Below are 13,734 nucleotides of genomic sequence, written 5' to 3'. Positions count from 1 at the left end.
TGTAATACAGAAAAATAATTTTCTTCAACAAAGTATGAATAGTACAATTTTGGTCACAGGGCCGTTTTTGGTGGTTAGTGAACCAAGTTCTTTAGTGCAAAAAAGTGCAGACATAATCAATAAGACATTCAAATATAAATAGAATGCAGTCTTTAACAACAAATGAAAAAATTCTGTGGTGTGACACAGAAGCCATTAAATTAAGATAACCTCACTTTTGTAATAAAAGTCTTGTTTCTCCTCTTACATATTCAAGATCATGAGAGCTCTTGTTCACCTTTTTAAGGGCTCTAAGCTTATACTTGTGTGTTTGGTTCTTATTTATCATCATAGGAATTTACAACTCACCAGAGCCATACATGCTGTACCAGAACTGTAGACATTTGCCTGTGGTGGCAGAAAGACTGGAACTCTTGAGCCAGGCCCGGTCTCCCTGCTTCTGGGGGTTACTGCTCTCGATGAACACATAATATCCAGAGCCTGAGTTCGTGGTGTGATCTACATTGGGCCCAGTGTAGAAGGAAGGAGACAGTCCTTGGGATCTTGTCCAATCAAATTCATCGCCTTGGACATTGGAATAGCCACAGAGTCCCTGCTCAAAGTTACATGAGCCAGGAGTTGCGCAGGCGCCAGGGACAATGGATACATCATCAATGGCAATGTCGCTGAAGAAAGAGGAGCCGATCACACCCTCAAACACAACCTGCAACGAACAGATGGATCATTCTAAACAAATCAAATTAACAGATTGGATGTAAAATTAGTTCATGTACTTACCGGTATTAATTATCAGATAATCAATGGCCCTAGATAGAATCATAGAATCAGACAGGTTATAATACAGGAGAATACTGTATACAGGTTATATTTCGCCCTCGTTTTATTTCGCCCTTATTGTCAGCGGGCGAATTTAAGACTGGGCGAATCCTTACGTCTCAAATATCTTTCTTTCAACACAACTTTGTCAGAGCGAATTCAAGACAGGGCAAAACCTTGTGCAAGTGAAGAAGGGCGAAATTAAAATGCGCTGAAAATAACTCTGCATACAGTACAATTTAAGAAGCAGGTAACCTGGAATTTGCTGGAACTCTGCAGAGTGACCTGAGCCACCTGCCACTTGCTTCCCTGGTTCCCAGACTTGGTCCAGACTGGACTGCCCAGTGACCCCGAGGCCTGTGTGTACACATTGAGGGTACCCATGGTTCTCCCATTCATGTTATAGTAGAATGTCAAGCATTCCCCGTTAGAACTGGGGAGGTTAGGGCTCAGGAAACGAGCTTTCTGTCCTCTTGTTCTGGGTCTTGAGGCCTCGATGTACATATAGTATCCTGTAAACAAACACAGTGTACATTTTACAATATCATCCAAGTACTGGTACAAGCAATCAGATAACCTACTGGTTTGTTTTTTTATTCATGCATTTGATGAATTTAAACTTTGCGATTAGATTGCCCATGTATATAATTTATTCACAGATGTTTATATTAAATTTTTATGTCATTAACTTTTTTTTAACCTAATTGAAAAAAAAAAAAAATTCTACGTCTAAATAATATACAACTACAGAGGTATCATGTACATGTACAGGGTTGTAAAAATACTTGATGTCATTCTGTAAAACATACTAAAAAGCAAGATCAACTACAGGTAGATTCTATTAAAAAATTCTAATTCATATGAATGACAAGTCAGTATTTCATGCTCACTCCATTTGAATGGCCTTGACCTACCTGTGCCAGCTCCTGTGGTGTGGTCTCCTACTGGGCCTGTGCCAAAGCTACCTGTACTGTTGGAGTGTCTGAGCCAATCAAAGTCATCGGTTGTATCTTGTATCCACCCACATGTACCGGTCTCAAAGTCACAGCGGGCTATAGGGAAAAGAAAAGAAGTCCAAGTTGAATCATATTTTTGCTATCATTGCAAACAGTTACCGAACAAAAATGAATGAATTATTTTCTCAAGCTATGTGTACAGAGATTGTTACTAACTTGAAGTTGAAGGTGTTTGCGGTAGTGAAGAGTTGACACAAGGCTGTGTATCAAAGTTTATATCATCAATGGCAATGTCTCCTGCCCAACCATTGCCTACAAAGGCCTGGATCATCAACTACAGAAAAAATGTACATGCAATTAACATATAATCAGTGAATAAAACTTATATACTTTAAACCATTTCCCTCCTAACTACACCTAACTAAAGCCTAACTTGTATCAGGAAAGAGTACACAGTACAACTTGAACCTAGAGAGCACATCAGTCAAACCTACAAGACGTAACTTATTACTGGAAAACTTAACTCAGAACTTGAGATCTTTTTTAATTCATAATACTAAAAATACTAAAAACCTATAACTTAGTGCTGTATAGCATGTTAGTCATACCTTGAAGTCAGTGGTGCTGTTAACATTGATAACAGCCTGATTCCACTTGTTCCCTTGGGTGCCCCCTTTGGTGAACTGGAGGATCTTCCTTCCTCCAATCATGCTGTAGACACTGAGGACTCCGATGTGTGGTCCAAACATGTGATACCAGAAAGTGAAGCAGTACCCAGAGAGGCCAGTGGGGGGAATCAGAGGAGACAACAGAACGGCATTGTCCGAATATTTTTTGGATGATGCTTCTATGTAGAGATAGTTGCCTAGTAAGCAAAAGAAAAAAGAAAAATAAATAACTTGACCGAAATTCAACAAAAGAAAATGAGATCGTTATTCAGTCACATTAAATTGTTTAATTTTATTGCAAATAACAATTAATTTTTCAAATTAACAAGACTATGTTTTTTTAATAGCTACAATTTATATATAACTGGATATTTACCAACTGATGTTCCACCGTTAGGATCTGGAAAAAAATGAATAACAAATAAAGTATTGTCCACTTTTAAAATTTATTATTTTCAGCATCTGAATCATAAAGCTATATGAGTCTAGAGTAAGTAGGTTCCACCTACTTTGAACCTGGGTGTGATCTTGCTGTGGTCCAGTTCCTTGACTTGGGGTGGTGCCATTATTGAGTGACCAATCAAACGTGTCGTTCACACTCTGCTGCCAGTTACAGATTCCATTATAATCAAAGTTACATGAAATGTCCTGGTAACCTGGAAAGTAGAAAATTGACTTAAAATATAGCTTACATATAGTACAATAAAACTATCCAGTACTTATATCATTTTGTGAGAAAACTGAAAACTATAAAAAAAAAAAAAATCAAAGCACTGCAAGTGCTCATTATATAACCTCAGTTAACATAAGGTGGACTATACACTTGAGTTTTGCATAGAAAACATTTGCATGGTACTTAAACAATAGAAACAAATATTGTTCTAACAGAACTACATATATTCATGATGCATTCTCACACTAAAAGATGTGGTTTCAGCAAATAAAAGAGGTTATATTACGAAGTAAGTTCTATATTATTCCTCGACCAACCAGTTTCTATTTTAAACTTACACACAATACAATAAAAACTGTTTAACATACCACTCTGAGGTTTTGCGTAATCCGGCGAAGTTACACAGCCTGAAGTCAGATCCACCGAGATGTCATCAACAGCGATATCACCTTGGTAACCGTTACCACGAATACCCTCGAACATCAACTGGAAGGGTTTACTAGAGTACTGGGTGGAAATGTTCATCTGTCCCTGCATCCAACTATTTCCTGCTGCTCCACTTAGTTTCCACAGTTGGGCCTCGTTCGTGAGAGAATCGGCTGTTGTGTTAGTGAGAACATACACACCGAGTGATCCAATGTTTGCTCCATACATGTAGAAGGAGAAGCTCAGACAGGCAGCATTACTCTGGGCAGGGAAAGCCTGACTGATGTATCTGGCCTTGTCCCCCTGAACTCGTGGGGCACTGCTTTCTAGGTAAATGTAGTGGCCTGAGGCATTTTGGAATGTGTGGTCAAATGGTGGACCAGTAAACCGACTGGTGGTCTTACCACTGGAGACCAGCCAATCAAAATTATCATTTGCTTGAGTGTTAGACCAGCTGCAAGACGATTCAAAGTCGCAGGCTCCTATAGAATAGAATAAACATTTCAAAGTTATTGTAATTCAAAATGTGCAAAAGAAATGTAGAAAACACATGGGATGGAGGCATACAGAACACTGAGGTTTCATAAAGATTCTTGAGAAACTGATGTTGTCTTAATTTTTTACCAAGACTTTGACAAGCTCCTGGTGAACTAGAAATGTCATCAATAGCAATATCTCCTTTATATCCATTTCCTCGAACTCCCTCAAAGATAACCTGTAGGAAAAAATGTTTGTTTATGGATTATTTCAATATTAAAAAAAAAATAATCACATTACATGTCATTAAGAAAAAGTTAAACATTGAAAGAAAATTCTATCCTTGACACAGGCTACACACCCTGTAGGTTCCTGAAGGATTGAGAGTGGCCTGCCCTTGGTGCCAAGGCTGGCCCTGGTTGAAGTTTCGACTCCAAATTGGTTGAGCACCAGGAGAGGTTCCTCCATTGGTTTGATACAAATTAAGAGTGCCTACATTCTGTCCATACATCTGGTAGTAAAATGTCAAACAGATCGGGGATCCAGGGTTTTGAGGAGTGTACTGGGGACTGATTAAATGGGCAGTGTTGTTGGGGGCCATGGGAGCGGAGGATTCCATGAACACATAATGTCCCTGAGGGGTGCCCAAGGTGTGATCAGCACTTGGGCCTGTTCCAGATGTGGCAGTTCTTCCAGCATGCCTAGTCCAGGTGAACCTCTCTGAAGGAAGTTTCAGTAGGTATGCACACAATGTGTTGGATTCAAAATCGCATGCCATTGGATCAACTGCAAAGGAAGGTTGTGAGAATTTTGTAATGATCTATATTCTGACTCACCATACAAGCACCAGATAACTTTTTTTAGACTTGAAAACATTTGGGATTTTTTTTAAAACAGTCAAAATAAAATTAAAAAATTGAAGTGATATATGAAATTTTACTTAGAAATGAAGAGGAAAAGATGTAAAATCAAGTAAACAAAGCATTATTTTACTAAGAATTTTAAGTCCCTATAGAAAAATCATTAAAATTGTTCTATTCACCTCCAGTGGTCTGGCATGGTCCCAAAGACAATCTTACGTCATCAATGGCAATATCTCCACGGTAACTGGTGCCCCTGACACCTTCAAAGATGACCTGGTATGCATTGGATGGTGTGATAGTCAATTGTCCCTGAATCCACTTATTTCCCTGAGTCCCTTTCTTGGTCCACAGTGGTGTGCCCAAGCCGGGGGATCCACTTTGTAGATAGACATTCAGTGTATTGACGTGGGTACCGTACATGTGGTACCAGAAGCTGAGGCAGCGAGTTTGTTGGTCAGAGATTAAGGGACTCGCTAACTGTGCCTTGTCTCCAGGTCTCCTTGGAGCAGATGACTCGATATACACATACCATCCATTGCCTAGCAGAGAATCAAAAGGAAACATAGAAGATATACATGGACTATGAACACATACCACACAAATCTTGTTACACATTGTTTTCTATTGAAATACAAGTGATGAATGATTCTTACGTGTTCCGGTTGTGTGGTCATTGGTGGGTCCTGTCAATGCAGTCCCTGTGGGGCCTTGGGCTCGAGTCCAGTTAAACTGGTCCCCTCCCACTACCTGTGTCCACTGACATAAACCTTTCTCAAAGTTGCAATCGTAGACAGTTGGAGCTGAAGGCAAAATGAAGATGTATAAGAAAAACATACCCCCAAAATACTATAATACATGTACATGAAACACTCAAAGAAGCATGTATTCTCCTACTGTAAATTCCTAACTAAACGTGAGGAATTAATATCGGCGTAAAATCACGAGAAGCGTGTCTCGCGAATTCTAAAATCTCGCTTTTAATTTTCGGACACATGTTAACTACATGAAACTATGATAAAATTTCAGCATTTGCAATTTTATGTTATCGGGATTTAATGGAAAATCGTTGAATTGCGGAATTAAGTACTCGCATGAAATAAGGAATCTACAGTATCTATAAATGTTGTGTTTGCTATCACCTGGGGTTGCCACTGCAGCGGTGGTGGTGCTCACTGGTTTAGGAGTGGTACTCTGTATGGCGGGGTTAGCACTGCTTGGTTGCACTAAAATACAAATTCAAATATCTGTATCCTTACTCATTAGTCCTATGAAAAAAAAACCATGATAATTTTTGTTTTAACTTAACAAATTAAAATGGTTGAAGAGGAAAAATAACTTACAAGCACAGTTGTCCCCAGAGAAAGTGATGTCATCAATTGCCATATCTCCTTGGTAGGAAGAGCCACGAATACCCTCAAAGACAACCTGTACAAAACCATGCATGTAACGATGTATAGTAACAGAACTCTCTGAGGTATATATCAGTGCATGTATAGCAAGCGATACACTAGACTTTGACTGGAATAGTACTTACATTGACTGCAATAGTACTTACGTTGACTGCAATAGTACTTACATTGTACTGTGTGTTACTGGTGACTGCAACCTGAGCAGAGTTCCAAGCGTTGGCCTGATTTCCAGACAAGGACCATACTGTCTTGTTGCCACTGGATGTTACAACGTACACATTGAGGGTACCAATGCCGGAGCCATACATGTGGTACCAGAAGTGGAGGCACTGGGTGGAGGCCTGGAACTGGGTACTCTGGAGGCGGGCCACATCCCCTGGGACTCGGGGAGCACTGGACTCAATGAAGGCATAGTGACCTGGGAAATAAGACTATTGATACAGTTCTGTGTTCTGGGTTTTACATTTGAAGTAACTTTAAATTTCAATTTATAATTCAAAATCATTCTCAGAAGAAATAGTGATTTACATGAAGTTCTATCTATATTTCTGCATAGAAAATGACTGTTACTTGTTTTTCAACATTAAAGTAAAAATTTCAATAGGTCATAGTAAACTGACGATGAATACACTGCTGATCAATTCTGTTTTTTCATCTTCAAACCATTTGAATTTCATGAATCCATCTCAAAAGAACATTATTCTGTTAACATTTTACAATCTTTGGACAATATTTCTTCCCACATTATCAGATGGTCATTCCTGTTTTTGATACACCATTAGGTGGGTACATTTACATTACCTGATTGATCCTGATTAACAGTGTGGTCTTGTTGAGGTCCAGTGAAAGAACTAGCGGTGCCTCCACTCCCAACCAACCAATCAAAGTCATCGTTCTGTAGATTCACCCAGGTGCAGAAAGTTCGCGATTCAAAATCACAGTTCCCTACAAACCAGTAGAGTTTTTTTAAACATGTACGTGTAAAGTATATACTGGTCACTGGCATTAAAAAAAACCGAAACAATCCTGATATTGATGTTACCTGGAAGGGTACAGGTGCCTGGTGTAACCGACACATCATCAATAGCAATATCCCCTCGGTATCCATTACCAATTATTCCCTCAAAATTAATACTATAGTTGCTATTAGTTGACTGGATGGTAGTTTGTGCTAGCAACCATTTGTTGCCTTGGTTGCCATTTTTACTCCACATTTTTTGTGAACCTGAACCAGTCTACAATTGGTGGATGAATACCATGAGGTTTACAAAAGTCATATTAATACACTTTTAAGTTTAACACTCAAAGATCAGATCAATTCATAAAAAATTATAAGCAAATCAATACTTCACCTGTAGATACACATTGAGAGTTCCAATATTGGTACCATACATATGGTAGTAGAATTGTAGGCATGAGCCGATCGTAGAGGGGTAGACGGGACTGACCAACCAGGCTTTGTCCCCTCGCCGCCGAGGGGCACTGGACTCCGTGTACATGTAGTGTCCTACAACATGGGGTAAAATTATCTACACTTCCAGTTTTAATCCTTGGTACTTGTACTTTTTTTGCATGGCTATCTGTTGTACTTAAAACAATATCCTTAATAACAAACAAAATAAAAAATTTGTTCCTAAGTACCTCTTGCAGTTCCATAGGTGTGATCACTGGTGGGGCCAGTGAAGGAACTGCCAGTTCTACCAGCAAATCTTCTCCAATCAAATGTGTCATTCCCTCGTACATTGGTATAACCACAGATTTTGGTATCCTCAAAGTTGCAGCTGTAACCTTTGAAAAGAAGCCATGGTGAAAATCAGTTTGTAAATATCTTTAAAAAAATATATTTTAACAAACAAAATTTCATCGAAAATTTAAATGATAATTGATTCTTACTTGTTCCTGTGGGGCAAGGTTGGTAGGAGTATGTGATGTCATCAAGTGCTATGTCTCCACGGTAACTGATGCCACGTACTCCTTCAAACACCAGCTGGAAGTTCTGGGCATTGACAATGTTGACAACTGCTTGGTTCCACTGATTACCCAGGGTTCCTATTGGTATTGATGAAAATTTTTTTAATACTTTATTTTATGTTACCAGCCAATACATATTTTCAAAAGAGTAAAACAAGTTTGCGGTTGATTTTTCTTACAGTATATATATGCACTCATATCATAGAAAACTTCCTGAAGAGTAAGATTGTAGAATTTAAACACAAGCATTTTTTTATTCACATAAAACTAAAAAATATTTATCAATTGCCTCCTAGTTTCTCTGGAAGAAAGGGTCTGCATTTCCCTTTTGTTCATCCCCCCCCCCCCCCCAAACACTCTAAACCACCCCAACCCAATCTTGTGCTGTGAGCTTTGTTTTGCTTTCATTATTTACCTGTGTGGCTCCAGACTGGAGTTCCCAGTTGTCCACCACTCTTGGTGTAGACATTGAGGGTATTGATGTGGGTGCCATACATATGGTACCAGAACCGCAGACAGGCACCATTGGTGGGAGTCACAGTCTGAGAGATGAGGCGGGCCGTGTCGTTGGGTCGTCTTGGACTGGAGGTTTCAATGAACATGTAGTGTCCAGAGGCTGCAAGTCCATGCAAATAACACCATGAACATAGTTATTGATATTGTGCATGTAACAAAAGGTGATTAGTTGTTTTTCAACCTGGAATGGAACACAGGGATTTCTGGAGTACTGTGCCAGCACACTAACCACTTAGCTATTGAAACCAGGAAATTGGCTAACTGACACAATCCAGTTATTAACCAGGGACACTGACATTTCCCCATCTTTATAGAAATTAGTCCTCAAATTTCTCTGAGATAAGAAAATGCTGTAAAGCAATTTGTTCCTAAGAAATGAAAGTGGGATGGGTGCAAAATGTAACAGGTGGAATTATGACACCACTTTTGAAATCAATATTGTATACGAAGTGTAATGAAATAAAAATCAACTTAATCATGATTATATGATTGCTCTATTTACTAAAGAACTGCATAACCATACATCAATTCAAAACAACCTGTATACAAAATTTTAAAAGGAAAACCATTCAAATGCAGAATGTATAAGTACCATTACTAAAGGTGTGATCAATGGATGGTCCAGTGTTGGCTGATCCGGTTGGTCCATTTGCTCTCGTCCAATCAAATCTATCGGATCTGTCCTGAGTATAGGAACATATGCCACTCTCAAAATTGCAGTCAAATGGTGATGCTTGGGCTGAGTAATGCAAAGAGAAGATTCATAAAGAGATATGATCACAAAAAGAACAACAGTCAGAAAACTGTTAACTGATAATTAACAATTGTCCCTGCTCCGACTGACCTGGAGGTGTAACAGCTGTGGTCATGACAGGAGCCGGTGTGTATGGAGTGTTCGGAGTGGAGGCTGCCGGAGGTGTAACTGAAAAATTGTGGAATCAACAACATCCATTACTTCAATCCCTATATTCTACAATCTCTTATTCAATTATGATACATAAATAAAAAAAACATATTGTAGTTTATCACCATAATTAACAAACTTCTCTTTTGCTCCATTCAATATTTCTTCAATGCATACCGGTATATTTTACAAAGATCTACAGATCAAGGGTAGAGTGCCAATTTGAGGATGATTCTTGGAAGATTTTGTGAAATGAAGGTGTTAAAAGTGGGGTTTTTTTGTATGATGATAAGTTATGGAGATACAAGTATATATATGATTGCGCAATGACATGTCTTCTGCATTGATGAATTTTTTTTAATCTCAAGAGAAAAGATGAAGGTCACTGGTCGAAGGTTCATTGTGATGGTGCATGTTTCTTACTCGGACAGTATGAGTCAGTGATAGATATATCATCAATGGCTATGTCTCCCTTATAGCCATTGCCTCTCTGTGCCTCAATTATCAGCTGCAAATAGGTTAGAACCAGAGTGTTTGTAAATGAACACGCATGTGATACATCAATTTTGTAATTGTATTATAAACTCAAACTTGTAATGCTAAAAAATTATTAAATAATCATATTTGATAAATCATTTATAGATTTAGTTTTATTGTTTGAATATTGAGGGTCTTAAAAATTGTTGTTTTAAGATATTTTATTTGTGTTATACTTATCTTTTAAGTATTCTTTCAACATTCAAATATGAAGGAATCAAATAAAACAATGTTCCATCAATATTCCTAGGAATAGTACCAGAAAGTTGTTGGTACTATACCCCCCCCCCCTTATAATACATGTATTGCATGATTCCAAACAAAATCTGGCTAGGCAAAAAATAAAGGTCGGATCATGCCAAAGAATTAAGATTTCATGACTAAGTGTAAAAATTGAATAGGGCACTCACAGTGAAAGGTGTGGTACTGTAGTAAGCCACCCTTCCCTGTTTCCAGTCCTGCGAGCCTTGGTCACCAAACAAGTCCCAGATCCTGACTGTGGTACCGTTCTGTGGCTGAACGAACACCCTCAGATGTCCGATGTCTGAGCCGTACATACTGAACCAGAAGTTGAGGCACTTTGTGGCGGTGGCCTGATAGACAGGGCTGACCAGGCGGGCTCTGTCGTTTGGTCGGCGAGGTGCAGAGGACTCAATAAACAGGTAATGACCTAAATAAGACAGAAAGAATCAAGAGATGTTATGCGCAACATAAGTCTTATAATTCCTAAAAAAAAATTCTTTTTGGGGTTTTTAAAAATGTTTCTTAACTGTTTTTAAATTATTTTTGGTGTTACCTGCAGAGTTTCCAAGAGTGTGGTCATTGCTGGGTCCTGTCAGCCGACTTGTCGTTCCTCCTTTACCTTGCAGCCAATCAAATTGGTCTCCTGTTTGGGCATTTGTCCAGGAACATGTGCTCTCAAAATCACAAGAAGCTGTAGAATAATTCAAAACATTGATTAAAAGTGATATCTGAAATTGATAAGTCCATTAAAATTTCTCAGTTTTAAGATTTTTGTACTCAAGTCTTGTTTCCAATTATTTACTTTGGGAGCTGCCACAGGGCTGAGCTAAAGTTGTGACATCGTCCACTGCAATGTCTCCAGCATATCCAGACCCAACTATACCCTCAAACCCAACCTATCAAATATTTCATATACCGGTAAATATGATTCAAATTTGAGAAGGATTTCTTGAGTTATTGATCTGATTTTGATATTATTATCAACATATTTCATATACCGATAAATATGATTCAAATTTGAGAAGGATTTCTCGAGTTATTGATCTGATTTTGATATTATTATCAACAAACATCCCTATCTCACCTGGTAATTGGTGTACACCTGAGGAATAGTCACTTGGGCAAACACCCACTTGTTGCCTTGGTTGAGGCTTTTTGTCCAGACTGTTTGGGTTCCATTGAGCTGAACAGATTTGACAAAAACATTCAGTGTTCCAATGTGTGGTCCGTACATGTGGTAAAAGAACTGGAAGCACAGAGGAGAACCGCCAGGGACCTGGGGACTCAGAATACGGGCCTTGTCTCCACGGCGGCGAGGGGCACTGGTCTCAATGTAGATGTATTTACCTATATATATATATCCAAAAATGACAATTTTACAGTACTTTGGAAATTTGAGTACAAATATTCAAGGAAATTGATAAAGCTGCTGCAGAGTAACCCACCAGTGGCTGTTCCTGAGGTGTGGTCTGCCGAGGGCCCTGTTCCTGATGAGGTGGTATGGCCTGCTTTAGGTGTCCAGTCGAACTGATCTGTCTTGTCCTGAGTCCAGCCACACAAGTTGGGGCTCTCAAAAGTACACGCAATTCCACCTAATTCAACAGAAAGACAATGTATCTAAGTTATCCCCTTGAGATTATAGCAATTCAGACTATGACGGACTCTTTACTCTATGAACAGTTCCCCTCACCAGCCGATGGGCAGGCTCCAGTGATTAGCTTGATGTCATCTAAACCAATGTCTCCACGGTAGCCTGTTCCAACCAAACCCTCAAAGACAATGTTGAAAGCTGTGGTTTGAGCAGCAATTGGCAGCTGGCCCTTGTTCCAACGGTTTCCTTGGGTACCATGTTTGTTCCAAACAGCATTTCCAAGTCGTCCATTTTTCTGATGAATAACCATTTTTAAAATTTTACTACATATACACAGCAGGTATGGGTACAGGTACCGGTATTTTATTTTCTCATCTATTTATAAAAAATGTCTTCCTTTTACCAAACACATGTATCGTTCAATAATGAAAATTTCATAACGAATGGTCCTTTATTTATTAAGCTTACTCTAGGGAGTTATAAAATAAAAAGTCAGGAATTTTCATGTGCATCCATTGTATATAATACTATGGTTTCCCGATTTCCATGATAAAACAATGATCTTGTCAAATATACATTGTTACACATATTCTTACTTTGATTTTTGGGATGCATTGACATAACAAGAAAATCCATGAAAATTGTTGTTCAACAAATATTGATTGAAACCACAGTAAACGAAGATCATATCGCGATTAAAATTCCTTTTTACATTCAAAAGAAAAATTAAAAATGCATATTGTTGATATGATAAGTGACAATAAGACTGTGTCCTGACCTTGAGGTAGACATTGAGGCTGTTGATGTTGGCTCCATACATGTGGTAGTAGAACTGCAGACAGTACTGTTGGTTGGCAGGGACAGTAGCAGACACCAGTCGGGCACTGTCATTCAAGTGTCGGGGACTAGAACTCTCAATGAAAACGTACCAGCCTTGTGCTGTAAACATACCATAGAATCGTACAATTTTCAAATTTCCATTTTTTTATTTTTTTTTGGACGATTGAAATACAAATTCGGTGTAAAAATACTTTTTGCGATTACAGCAGAAGCACATATTTTCGTTGGGTCAAAATTGTTTTTAAACAAAATGAAATTTCGCTGGCATTTTATTTCGTCATATCGTAATCACTTTGTAATCACTAATACTTGGGTTAAAAATTCGTCATAGATTTTACCTGTAAGTTCATTGATTTATACTTCCAATAAAAATAACGAAATTAAATCCTTAACGAATATTTCTCTTTCTACAGTATAATAAAATGAACTCAAGAAAAGATACTAAATCAAAGAAAAATTTCTGCTTCATGTTAAACAAAGGCGAAGCTTACGGTTTTGCTTTGTGTGGTCATTGGTTGGTCCAGTGTTGACTGAGCCAGTGGGTCCCTGAGCGCGAGTCCAGTTGAATACATCAGACATGTCCTGTTTCCAGCTACAGTAATTGGTCTCAAAATCACAGTCGTACTGAGACTGGGAAACTACAACCACAGTATACGTACATATTAAAACATCAATCTTATGCTCATGGGAGATCTATAAAGAGTTAGAGCATGAAAAGAAAACATCTTTCTATTTTTTTTAAATTTATACGTACCAAATGGAGGAGGCGTCGTTGTAGCAGGGACTGGAGTAGTTTTGGTAGCATTCAGGGGGTTGGCTGTGGCTGGGTTAACTGTCAACGAAA

At 38.5% G+C, this 13,734-nt stretch overlaps 1 protein-coding gene across 1 annotated transcript in view; it reads right to left on the bottom strand.

Annotated features, from left to right (window-relative positions):
* Positions 1-13,734, bottom strand: part of LOC105337090 (MAM and LDL-receptor class A domain-containing protein 2) — an 86,437-nt gene that overhangs the window by 35,078 nt on the left and 37,625 nt on the right. Inside the window, exons 75-107 of the mRNA XM_034477399.2 lie at positions 13,645-13,722; positions 13,382-13,528; positions 12,829-12,989; positions 12,150-12,345; positions 11,905-12,051; positions 11,544-11,806; positions 11,262-11,355; positions 11,013-11,150; positions 10,627-10,886; positions 10,103-10,187; positions 9,620-9,697; positions 9,368-9,514; positions 8,675-8,875; positions 8,182-8,337; positions 7,930-8,076; positions 7,641-7,795; positions 7,331-7,523; positions 7,090-7,233; positions 6,456-6,706; positions 6,220-6,304; positions 6,019-6,102; positions 5,533-5,679; positions 5,059-5,418; positions 4,378-4,802; positions 4,164-4,254; positions 3,482-4,021; positions 2,950-3,096; positions 2,817-2,840; positions 2,381-2,637; positions 1,989-2,106; positions 1,731-1,868; positions 1,072-1,328; positions 349-703 (exon numbers count right to left, since the gene is read on the bottom strand). Of these exons, the coding sequence (XP_034333290.2) occupies positions 349-703; positions 1,072-1,328; positions 1,731-1,868; positions 1,989-2,106; positions 2,381-2,637; positions 2,817-2,840; positions 2,950-3,096; positions 3,482-4,021; positions 4,164-4,254; positions 4,378-4,802; positions 5,059-5,418; positions 5,533-5,679; positions 6,019-6,102; positions 6,220-6,304; positions 6,456-6,706; positions 7,090-7,233; positions 7,331-7,523; positions 7,641-7,795; positions 7,930-8,076; positions 8,182-8,337; positions 8,675-8,875; positions 9,368-9,514; positions 9,620-9,697; positions 10,103-10,187; positions 10,627-10,886; positions 11,013-11,150; positions 11,262-11,355; positions 11,544-11,806; positions 11,905-12,051; positions 12,150-12,345; positions 12,829-12,989; positions 13,382-13,528; positions 13,645-13,722 (6,069 nt within the window). The remainder of the gene's footprint in view (positions 1-348; positions 704-1,071; positions 1,329-1,730; positions 1,869-1,988; positions 2,107-2,380; positions 2,638-2,816; positions 2,841-2,949; positions 3,097-3,481; positions 4,022-4,163; positions 4,255-4,377; positions 4,803-5,058; positions 5,419-5,532; positions 5,680-6,018; positions 6,103-6,219; positions 6,305-6,455; positions 6,707-7,089; positions 7,234-7,330; positions 7,524-7,640; positions 7,796-7,929; positions 8,077-8,181; positions 8,338-8,674; positions 8,876-9,367; positions 9,515-9,619; positions 9,698-10,102; positions 10,188-10,626; positions 10,887-11,012; positions 11,151-11,261; positions 11,356-11,543; positions 11,807-11,904; positions 12,052-12,149; positions 12,346-12,828; positions 12,990-13,381; positions 13,529-13,644; positions 13,723-13,734) is intronic.

The sequence above is a fragment of the Magallana gigas genome, chromosome 5, assembly GCF_963853765.1.
Source record: "Magallana gigas chromosome 5, xbMagGiga1.1, whole genome shotgun sequence".
Classification (NCBI taxonomy): Eukaryota; Metazoa; Mollusca; class Bivalvia; order Ostreida; family Ostreidae; genus Magallana; species Magallana gigas.
This window is presented reverse-complemented; position numbering and strand designations above follow the sequence as displayed.